The sequence below is a fragment of the Austrofundulus limnaeus genome, unplaced genomic scaffold (assembly GCF_001266775.1).
Source record: "Austrofundulus limnaeus strain Quisiro unplaced genomic scaffold, Austrofundulus_limnaeus-1.0 Scaffold39, whole genome shotgun sequence".
In the NCBI taxonomy this organism is placed as follows: Eukaryota; Metazoa; Chordata; class Actinopteri; order Cyprinodontiformes; family Rivulidae; genus Austrofundulus; species Austrofundulus limnaeus.
The window spans coordinates 1,731,252-1,743,363 of record NW_013952441.1 but is presented as its reverse complement, the minus strand read 5'-3'; the positions used below and the strand labels follow the sequence as shown (position 1 = coordinate 1,743,363).

The 12,112-nt window shown below is 36.4% G+C and overlaps 1 protein-coding gene across 3 annotated transcripts in view; it reads right to left on the bottom strand.

Moving 5' to 3' along the window:
- Positions 1-7,953: 7,953 nt before the first annotated feature.
- The window catches only part of ptprea (protein tyrosine phosphatase receptor type Ea), a 71,638-nt gene continuing 67,479 nt past the window's right edge, over positions 7,954-12,112 (bottom strand). For all 3 annotated transcript variants that reach the window (XM_014007054.1, XM_014007056.1, XM_014007055.1), the window contains 7 exons: positions 11,865-11,958; positions 11,599-11,675; positions 11,378-11,512; positions 11,151-11,276; positions 8,712-8,863; positions 8,494-8,629; positions 7,954-8,409 (listed from right to left, as the gene is read on the bottom strand). In XM_014007054.1, coding sequence (XP_013862508.1) covers positions 8,335-8,409; positions 8,494-8,629; positions 8,712-8,863; positions 11,151-11,276; positions 11,378-11,512; positions 11,599-11,675; positions 11,865-11,958 — 795 coding nt within the window. In that variant the 3' untranslated portion in view covers positions 7,954-8,334. The remainder of the gene's footprint in view (positions 8,410-8,493; positions 8,630-8,711; positions 8,864-11,150; positions 11,277-11,377; positions 11,513-11,598; positions 11,676-11,864; positions 11,959-12,112) is intronic.

The window sequence follows — 12,112 nt, the reverse complement described above, 5'->3', positions numbered from 1 at the left end:
GCTGACAGGGAAACCGGAAAACAACGAATGACATAAGGGGCTTTCTGGACAGGCCTATATGTTGGGTGGATGTGGACCACATGTTCAATGTGCAGTCACATAAACATGACAATAAATCACATCTTAATGTTCCTGGTGCACAGAAGGCCTACAGCCAGAACGGAGTAAACAGAATCCARCCCTAACGGCGATATGTCTTGGTTCAAAAAATTCTGTTCATCTGTAACAAGCTCGTAAAAAAGAAACATTTCTGTAATGAGATGTCAACAAACCACATTGTGTCTCCAAGTTTAACTAACTGGGGATTTATAGGTTTAGAGGACAGCATAAATTTTCAATCTGTTGAGTCAGACATAGTGGAACAATTTATGCAAATAAAATAGCATTTTGTTCAAATCATTGCAAAGTTTRTGGATTTGCATATTTGATTCCCAATAAGTGTTTTTATTTGATATAACTTGTGGTTTATTTTGGAAATGAGAGGTCAGTTAAAATATAATTATGGTAAAAGTAAATCAAAATACTTTTGTTTTGATGGTTCAGAAAGGTTCCTGTCTAAAATGACTAGAAACACATGAGTTTACACAATACTGCTGTTTCTCATTGTCCTCACATCTGATGAAAAACACGTCGACATCGTCTGTATTCAGTTTGGCCGTTGATTCCAGATGTTTGACGGGTTTTCTCAGACCACAGATAAGCACCTTCCTCCTCTGTGACCAGTGACTCTGGCTTTGTTAGAAATAAGATTTGTATGGTTTAGTTTCATCTAGTTTGATCTTTGGGACCATAAAAGGCAGGATTTATGCTTGTGGATTTTTTTTTTTCCTTCCAGAAATTTAGTGGCACAATAAAGTTGGAGGCTAATTTCCATTGTGGTTCTACAAACAAGAAGAACAAAAACGACAGACAAGTCTTACTAACAGTAAAACATACAGTTTGAAGCGCTTGTAGCAGCAGRAAAGCACAGACATGAATCGGAAACATAGCTGTGCTGCTGTAAGCAWTGTTTCCCACCAACATAATGCTCCATAGAAACAGTTTAGGAAATGACATCTTCTGTTCCTCCTGTGACTCAGGTCACGAGTCATTAAATGGGAACCACCATTTTTGATGGTCATCACATTTAATAAACACTTACAGCTAATTAGTACAGTGTTTTATTAAAACATCAAATAGAAAAGAAAAATTGAAATTTGGGGTTCTTGGAGATTTCTTTTTTCCAGAAGGCTTTTTTAAATTCTAACTGGGAGTTTAGTTAATTTTAGTTGGATTTTCACATTTGTCATTGAAGTCACAATCAGCTGTCAGTTTGTGGGTTACATCAGTTGGCGTTGCTTGTAGATCATTTGCCTTCCTGGCTAACTTGTGATTTGTTTTTATCACACAATTCAAGATGTGAATAGCATCAAATCCTTTAATCCTTAATAGTTAGCTTTGGAGTCTGGCTAGAGTCAGTCTGAGTCTAATATACACAGATTTTCTTTTGCCCATAATGTTTTAATATTTGTTTTTAATAMATATTTTATGTCTGGTACTTTTGTTTGAAATAGTTTTTGTCTGCCCTTCAGAAAAAAAATGAACATGCCAATTTTTTTTGTCCAGTCTTTTACCACATCATCAGATTGTCCACTGGATTTCCTGAGGAAGAAAAAAACATTTGAAAGCACATTTGCCTGATTATTCAGTGGAGGTGTATAATATCACTTGTAATGTAGTTTCCTGTGATATTGCGGCTTCAGTAAGAGCTATCTGATTGAATTATGGACAATTTAAAACATTTGTTCGGAATGGTTCCAGTGAGCCAAGATGCTGTGCAGCGAAAGAGAAAAGAGGAAGAGAGTGAGAGAACAAGTTGAAAAAGTCATTGTTGAGCAAGTGAAGTATGCAGAAGATGCCTAACTATAGCTTCCTGTAGTTGAAGTGTTAGGACAAAGTAAAAAAAAACAACAACCTAACAACAAGAACAACAAGAAACACTGACAAATGAGGCTACATGCAGCCTTAGGCCTACTTTAAGCTTCCAGGTTAAGCCTTAAGGTTAGTCTATTGAAAAGAAGCTAATTCTAAGTAACATTTTGGTCATGTTAAAAAGCAAATATATTTCAGTTCATTCACACTGCTGCATCTTGGTTTCAAATATTTACTACAAATTAAACCTCTGCTTTATAAAAGTTCAAGACTTGGTTCGACTTGCAAATGCCCAGAGAAATATCAGAAAATAGTTTCTGAGAAGCCACACATAAAAGCATTTCGAAGCGGTCGCAGCTCCACCGTTCATTTTCCAGATTATGTTAAAGGAGGAAATGGAAAGCTTTGTGTGTTGGGGAGAAAGTACAAATACCCCGAGGGTCATCTAAAAGTAAGAGTCGATTAGGTTTAATACATAATTCATGCGACTTTTCACACAGCCTGTGCCTTTTTTTTTTTCCTTACATTTTATTTTGTAGACAGTGGAAGGAGTGCTGTGCTGTCGGGTCACTGAGGAAGTGAAAATTGTCAACAAAGAGGCTTTTTGTTGCTAAAGGCGCTTTTTTTTTAAGATTGTGTGATGAAAATAACTCACATTTCCACCCCGTTATTGATGGACGACGGACACATGGATGAAAGCTGGTTCTGTCTGAACATACTGTACATTTCAAATCTACAGAACAACTTAATGTTCATAAATACTGTGACACAATGAGAAGACATTTAATGTCTGCCTTGCTGTGTGTGGGTGTGTGTCTGTGGTTTTGATTTGTTCTGATTAATTGTAACATTCAGTTGGTAAGAGTTTCCACTTAAAAATGGATTTACTTGGATGTGAAAGCTTGAATTTCATTCAGAATATGATGGTTAGAAAATGGTATCACAGTATGAATATTAAAAAAATACATGGATTTTTGTTGCTTTTAAAGTAATCAGTTTGAGAAGTTTAATTTAAGTGAGAACAGCTTCATTTGAATTTTCAGCAGCACTGCAGGTTTCCTTTGTCCACTCAGTGACATAAGAGAAACTGGCATTTTATTAGTGACTGAATATTGACTGTTATCCTAAAACTTGCTCATTTACATATAGATTGAAATGCACTGCCCCCTGCTGACATCATTCTTTTTTAATCACATCTCTATTATGGTCCTTTGTGGGATTTTATTTTGTTTTCTTTAACACAGGGCCTTGGGGTTTTCAGCCATCCCCACTGCAAGTTTTTATTTTGTATTATTTAGTGTTTGACTCTTATTGTTCTCAAGTAAATGATAAAACATTGTATACACTATATAATAATTCGGTGATTATACCACATTTATCACATTGTCTTGAAGTTTGGGGGAAAAGCCTGCAAAACTATTACAAATACTATTTTTATTTTACAGAAAAGAGCTGTAAGAATTGCTAGCAGAAAACATTTTGGTCATCCAACAAACATTATTTCATCAGTTTAAATTGTTGAAATTTTATTGTCTGGTTGATTATAGTATTTTGCAAGTTATGGATGTGGCTCATGAAACATTACCGTTAAATATTCAGTAAAAAGTTGTTAAAASAGAGAGTCACTATAACTTCAGTGGACAAGATTTTTGTTAATTCTCCATTTAGAACAAGTCCGAAGGATTGATGTATTACAGTTCAGGGAACATGTTTATTGAACTGTATAGATATTAATACATAAAAACATCCAAAACACTCTATATGTTCAAAAAGGAGGTTAAGTCAAAGTTATTGGGATRATATGATTCCATGTAATGTTTACTGGAAATGATATAAAACACATCWGATTTTTTCTTTTGTAAATTTGTAAATTGTTTAAGCTGAACTCTGTTGTAAGTTTATTCTTGTTTAAATAAGGTGCAGATTTTAGATTTTTTTCCTTCAATCTGCACCCTTTTCATTCAGATTGTCTTTTTTAATTATTATAAAACATTTTGCTTTTTTAGTGAAATAAATAAAGTACTTCTCAACTTTACAGTATAATGGTGATGAGAGAAGTAGAATAAGGAATCCTAGAATCTGTAAAGACTCTGTCACATTTTGAGGGTTTAGAGAACTTATGCCAGGGCCATTCAACTGGCAGCCCACAGGCCACATCTGGCCCGTGAGTGACCAAAGTTCGGCCCGCCAATTGGTTCATTCATCTCTTAAACCCAAACCCCCGGTTTTCTACTTTAATYATAAGTTCTTTTAGTTTGACACAGACATGTGAGGTATCTACAGAAACGTCTGAATCTTGATCAGAAGCTGGTAAAAAACATTTCTATGAACATCCAAGACAGTTAAAACTACAAGCAGTTGAAGATAAAATGATGAAAGTGAAAATAAAATTGTTTTTTTTAAACATTTGGCAAATCAGAGATGTTCGTCCATTTTCTTCTGCTTATCTGGGGTTGGGTTGCGGGGGCAGCAGTTTAAGCAGAGAGACCCAGACCTCCCTCTCTCCAGCCACTTGGGCCAGCTCATCCGGGGGAACTCCAAGGCGTTCCCAGGCCAGCCGAGAAACCTAGTCCCTCCAGCGTGTCCTGGGTCTTCCTCTGGGCCCCCTCCCAGTGGGACGTGCCCGGAACACCTCACCAGGGAGGCGTCCAGGAGGCATCCTAACCAGATAATCGAGCCACCTCAACTGGCTCCTCTCGACGTGGAGGAGCAGCGGCCTCCCAGATGACCGAGCTTCTCACCCTAGAGATGTCAAAATATTTGTGTTAAATAGGTGGCAATAATGTGTTGTTTTCAATATTGTTGTGTTGTCATTACATTCATTACCTAGGCTTCTGTATTATATTCATGAATGCAGCAAAATAAACTATGTCAAAGGTAACAGATCTTTGTAATTTTAGTTTATTTATACAACGACTTTAATTGCTGGATGTTTGGCCCCTGTGCTGTTGGTCCAACTGTGGCCCCAGGAGCAATTTACTTGAATAGCCCTGGCTACTGCTATGAAAACTTTGACTAAATTACTCGTTYAAGTTATATGTTTATTCTTATTCTTACCATAATACATCCAAAAGAGGCTTCCAGTAGATTTTGTTTTTACATCTTCAATGAAGACATATTTAGTGTTGGACTGTCATGGAAATCGGTATTTCCCCAAAACAGAAAGACGTGGTCCAAGAATAAAAAGTACTCCGTGAATGGTCAATCAGGATTTATTGCAATTGCAGACACACATCATGTCACACAGGGCAGTGGGACAAAATGTGTGCAATGAGGCAGTCTCAARTACATTTATTTATACAGCATGTTATCAAAAACACCACCTCTCCTGGTACCGATGCTTGGTCAAGGAAAGCACGATATTTGATCAAACTAGCAGCAAGAATGATTACTTCTAACAGATATTGTYCTGGTTGTTWAACACTATCTGAGAGCAAACAGAGGATAAAGAGAGGAATCATAAAACATGATGAAAAGAGGTCACTGACTCTTGRWCTGAGAAGAATGTGGGACTTTAGARAGTAAGTTATTTTTCCAGGACAGGACAAAATGTACATAAGTTGTCTAAAATGTTAGTGTGACAGGGTCAATTTAATATTTTGAATCACTGAATACCAAAAAAAAAATCTGTAATTTAATGCTTGTAAGTTACGTCAGTCAACCTTGTTTTTAAAGCTAATAGTTTTTTTAATTAGCAAAAAARGGTAGAGAGCAACATCTGCTTGTTCTTGATTGAGGTGTTAAGTTAAACTCGCCACTTGGCAGGCATTATCCAAATGTTTTGCACTGTAATTTAGATGCAGTGTGAATGGAAGGGTTGGACTACAAATGAGGCATTTCAAACAGCAGCAGTGTTTTCTGTGATGTTGGATTTCTTTGTAACTTTGTAGTMATAAAGAGCAGTAAGGAGGATATGAAGTGTGGGTTTGGAAGATGAAATGTGAAGGATTAGCAGATAAAAATAAGGCTTTTGGTTGCAAATATGTCATGAACTCAAATGCATTTTACTAAAAGCCATCTTCTTGTTCTTATTTTAGGGAAATAAAAAATAAAATATTTTATTCAGTTGATCAAAWAAGACATTTTTGACCACTCTTTTGGGCTTTTCCTTTGTATGCATAGAGATGAAACTAGAAAAAACACATTGACACAGATTGCTGCTACAGTAATCAAAACAATATCTGAAGGAAATGTTTTTATTCTACAGAAATCTTGAACGGAGAATGTTGTAGTCTAAAGTTTTTTTTATTTTACTTGGTCTTTGACAGTATAATGAACTGAGACCACAGARGAGAGCATTTTCAGATTAATTTAATATTGCAACTTGCATTTTAAAGACACTGACAGTCAGGATAGACCACCCACAGAGAGAGAGAAAAGGCAAAGAGCTCAAGTCCGACACACACCCACCCTCCATTCTTTAAAGGACAACGTGGACAGAAAACGAGCCGGAGGAAAATCGACTCAAACTGTTTTTGTTCAGTCTCTTTCATCTTGTGCTGCGCCTCGCATCTCCCACAGACACATACATGTAGCACACAATAAGACCAATCACTTCACAGATCCTTTGCTGCTTAGCGACTTTCACAACGTTAGCACTTTGTCATGTAGTATTTACATACAGTGTTAAAAATTAAAAGTACCAGATGAGTTAATAATACCTTAAGGAAAAGGCATGAAAACGCGTTCGACATTCACTATAATCTTACTTTTTCTATTTAAAACAATCTGCACCACATTTTTGTTTTGTAACTTGGGACTTGCATTTATTCATGTCCTGTGCTTCGACGGTGTCTCATAAAAACAAAATTTAGCAGCCACGTTTAACACCAACTTGCCTAACTTTTAAAGAGATCATATGGCACTTGTTTGGGAATACTCAGTCTGCAATACAACAATTTGTTCGGAGATACAAGCTCCTGGCAGAAAGCTTAACTAGGGTCCGTAAACATTTTCACCGACAAAAGGCAGACTGCAGTAACAGATTTTTCTTGTTGAGGATGCATCAGTCGGAACCTTTGAAAAGGATAGTTGAAAATCTTACCTTTTGGTATTAGTGCTGGGGAACTCATTTTGAAGAAACGGTTTATTTTTTTTTTAACCAGATGGATAACAGGTAGTCAGACGAAAAGCCAAGACCGAAATGAACTGTTGTTGTGTTAAACCTCCTGGTTAACCCGGCAGGAGGGTGCGGTTGTTTTAATCCAGGAGAGTTAAAATAAGGACAGTCGCAAACACCTGGGCACGGTTTATGCAAACAATTTTTTAAACATCCGTGTTTACGTTGCACGGTAAATTAAACAGACTTTGATGGTTATTTGTGGAAACGAACAGTTCTACTTTGGTCTTGCTTGGATTGGCTTTTAGGTTCCCAATCCAGTCCTTCAAACTGAGACTAAAGGAGCTATCCTCAACCTTTACACAAAAAAAATCTAACTATAATGTTTTCTACATCGTGGCAAAAGATTTTTCTTCGCAAAATTAAGACATCTTTATACTTTTGAAGGGCTTYCCAGGTGAAAAAATATTATACTAAGTATACTAAATCCAAGTATACTGTAGAATACTTGAAGCCGCACTAATCATCAGTATATTTAAAGASTGCTATTTTGGAACAACTAATTTAACACTAAATATACTTTAATTGTATTTAAGTTGTACAAAATCACAATTTTAAGTGTATTAAGTATACTTTTAAACACTAAAATGGAACAACTTAAAATATACTTAGTACACATAGACAAAGATATACACTTGAAGTGTACTAAGTGTATTTGAAGTTGTTCCATTTTAGTATTTAAAAGTATACTTAATACACTTAAAATTGTGATTTTGTACAACTTAAATACAACTAAAGTATATTTAGTATTAAATTAGTTGTTCCAAAATAGCACACTTTAAATATACTGATGATTAGTGTGGCTTGAAGTATACTAAAGTATACTTAGATTTAGTATACTTAGTATAATATTTTTTCACCTGGGTTGTATCTTCACAGAATGGTTTGTTTCTCATCTCAGAAGTCAGTAATGAAATATAATGTTACCTTCATAAAAAATCTTATAATTAAACATATTGTCAACACATAAATACATTTACAGTAACTACAGCTCGTAAAAATGTCATGAGTTCAAAAAATAAAATAAATCATTTAAACAATGTTATAAAATAATATACAAAACTGAAATCAGAGACCAGCTTTTTTTTAGCTACACTTAATGACAAATTATCATACATGTTATGAAATATACAATATTAACCAACCTATTTTTTCCCCATGTACAGGTTTCCTCTGCTGACGAACCATATTTTACAGCAAGAAAAGAGCTCGAGTTAATGGTAAGGACAAGTGCATAGCAAAATAGAAGATAAAACTCACAAAGTTGCTTTAGAAAACATTAAAAACCATGTTTAAGGCAAATCTCATTTAAAATTGGCATAGTCTGAGAAAATGTCGACAAAGTCTTGTACCACCCTGTAGCAGAAGTCGTATTGTTCCTGTGGTGAAACAAGAGACAGATTATATTAAAAGCTGTACAACAAAACTGCGGCAGAGATCCAGGAATGATGGTTGGTACTTACAACYGTTTGGACCATATGAGGCCTCTGCATACGTAAACTCTTCACAGTCTGGAACACGTCTAGCAGGCCTTCTGCCTTGACGCGCTCCAAGATATTGCTCAGTGCAATGAATGTACCTGTTCGCCCTGCACCAGCGCTGCAGCGACACACAAAGGCCATTAATCTGTTTGTGCAAATGCAGAGTTGGTTCTAGGCTTTAACAGMAATGGGATGCCTACCTGCAGTGTACGACTATGGGATGGTTCCCAGACTGCTGCTGCTGTCTCTGCACTGAGGCGATGATGTCGATCATGCCTTTCCCCTCCGCCGGGATGCCAATCTCTGGCCAGCCGTGGAAGTGGAAGTGCCTGATCGCCCTCGTCTGCTTCTCCTGCGAGAAGAAATACAGAGGCTGGTGAGAGATTGATTCATTAGCAGTTTATGAAAGATAATGATAGATGTGACGTCTGCGGACAGGAATGTACAACCAAGCCCCTGAAAAATGATGTGGGTCGAATTTAATGAAATATAATAGATGGGAGGCTCTGAATTGACATGTTCACTGCATTTACTCTTATAGGCAAGATACATGTACAGTTGTGTCTATATCTATTTAGACACTGACACAAAGTTTGTTTTTACCTGTTCACTGAAACATATTCAAGTTATAGTTATATTGAATGGATTTGGACATAAAGTTCAGACTCATCTTTCATTTCAGGGTATCCACATTAAAACTTGATGAAGGGTTCAGGAGTTCAGCTTCTTAATGTGTGCCACCCTGCTTTTAAAGGGACCAAAAGTAATTAGACAACTGACTCAAAGGCTATTTCATGGGCAATTCCTTCGTTATGTCATTCTCAATTAAGCAGATAAAAGGCCTGGAGTTGATTTGAAGTGTGGAGCTTGCATTTGGAGGATTTTGCTGTGAAGTAAACATGTGCTCTCCATGCAGTTAAAACAAGCCATCAGTAAGCTGTGAAAATGAGGAGAAAAAAAACATCCAAGAAGTTGCTGCAATATTGGTAGTGACAAAGAAAGAAAGCACTGGTGAACTCGTGGTGGATGATCACAGAATAATTTCCATGGTGAAGAAAAACYCTTTCACAACAGCCAACCAAGTGACCAACACTCTTCAGGAGGTAGGGACATCAATCCAATTCTACCTTAAAGAGAAGACTGAATGAAAGTAAATATAAAGGGTTCAGTGCACACTGTAAACCACTCATAGGTCTCAAGAATAAAAAGGCTAGAYTGGACTTTGCTAAAAAAACATCTAAAAAAAGTCAGCACAGTTCTGGAAGAACATTCTTYRGACAGATGAGACCAAGATCAACCTCCACCAGAATGGTGGAAAGAAGAAAGTATCACTTGTGTTTATTGATTATGTGGCACAGGACAGAAGCAGCCAGATGAATTCTGAGGTATTCAGAGCCATACTGTGTGCTCAGATCCAGCCAAACTGATTGGTCGTCGTTTCATACTACAGATGGACAATGAGACAAAACATAAAGCCAAAGCAACCCAGGAGTTTATTAAAGCAAAGAAGTATTCTTGAATGGCCAAGTCACTCACCTGATCTCAACCCAACTGAGCATTTGACTTGTCAAAGACTAAACTTCAGACAGAAAGGCCCACAAACAAACAGCAACTGAAAACTGCTGCAATAATTCCTAGCTGAGCATTAAAGGAGGAAACACAGCATGTGTGTTTGTGACGTCCATGAGACTTCAGGCAGTCACTGCCAACAAAGGGTTTTAAACCAACTATTAGAAGTGAACATTTTTTTTACAATTATTTAATTTGTCCAAATACTTTTGAGTCCCTGAAAAGAAGGGATTGTCTTTTTAAGAAATGCTTTAGTTCCTCACATTTCTATGCAATAATTTTGTTCAACCCACTGAGCTAAAGCTAAGAATCTGAACTTCAACTGCATCTGAAATGTTTTGTTCAAAATTCATTGTGGTAATGGACAGAACCAAATTTAGGAAAATGCTATCTGTCCAAATAGATGTGGACGTAACATGTGCTTTGAGGCAACTGCTTAAAATCCTTATAAACGTCTGATTTTGAAACTTTGAATTGAATGTACTAACTCTGGATGGTGGAGGAAAAAAGCTCCTGATTTGAGTCTAGTTATTGGCGATTATTGGGGTGATGGTTTTGCCTTGCCTGTGTCGGCTACCAGAATCTCATAAAACAATGGACAGATTGTAATGAAACGTGCAGACAGTAAACATTGGATGTACGTCCACAACGGATTGCTTGAAGTCAATCCAATTCAAGATGGCTGCCACAGCCAATAGAACTCAAAAATGGATGCAACCCAGTTTCACAGATACTGTTTTCAGTGCAAAAGGATCTTGGTCTTTGACATGAAGGGTGACATGCAATATGCTATCCTTCAAATAATTCCTTTTATTTTAATTCCTAATGAACAATTTTAGTATGATTTTTTTCCCCTTTGTAAAAATGAAGTAAATTACCCAAACTGTCCACTTGATAATTTCATAACAAACATAATATATCTTCAGTTCATATTAAGATGGTGAAGGAAAGATCAAAGCAAATTACATTAGGAGACCCATTAAATGTCATTTTATCATGACAGCTGCWACTGAATAATAATACAGTCAGAAACATTTGCCTGTCTGATAGTGCTAAGTTCATTTGCTTACCGGAACATAGGTGAGTACCAGGTCTCTTAGACTGAAGGTTTCACACAACGAGTCTCCCTTCAGTTCTACAGTGTAGTCTCCGTATGTGGCCGAGTCCTCTGTGGGCCAGTACTGGTAACATTTGTCCTACAACAACAGAAAATGTTGCTTAAAACTGCTAATTAGAGAGCAGATGTCATGTCACATACTATATTTGTAGTGAAGTCATTTTTTTTATTGTAGCTCACCTGCTCCCTCTCCTGGAGCTCAGTGAGCATTACAATCGAGTGACATTTCCATTCCCAAACCATCCTCCAGAAATCCACCACTGTGTGAGACAGAGGGCCCTGTGTGGCGATGTAGTAGTCTTTCTGTCTGTATCCCTAAGTTTCAGCAAAACATTCATTTTGTTCATTTTTACACACAAGCAGGGGAACTATTAATAACAGGAAGTTATTCTTGTTCTTACGTCAATAAACGATGCATTAATGTAATCTGTGAACTCTTGCCCTCTTCTCATGGAAAGAATTACTCTGTTGAAGTCATCTGAAAAAAATCAAAACATGTAGATTACAGATTACAGGTAAAAAAAAATACACATTGGTTTCTGAGCAGTTTCTTCTCGTGACACTATTTAACATTTTCCATGAATTAATAAACAAGCAAATAATCTATTTGATTTAACTTTTTTTGTTGTTTTGGTTTTTATTTTATTTTTTTTTTGCTCCTTCTCACATGGAATAATTTGCAGAACTCTGTTCTTCTTCATGTTGGCAGGGAGGTTTCCAGTCCTCATGTTCTCCTTCATTATTCGCATGTTGGTCAGTTTCTAAAGCACAAATCAGACAAGTACAAATGTTAAACTGTGCTTTAGCCTGAGAGGTTACATTGTCATAAATGAATGAATAAATGAATAAATGAATGAATGAATGAATGAATGAATGAATGAATGAATGAATAAATAAATAAATAAATAAATAAAT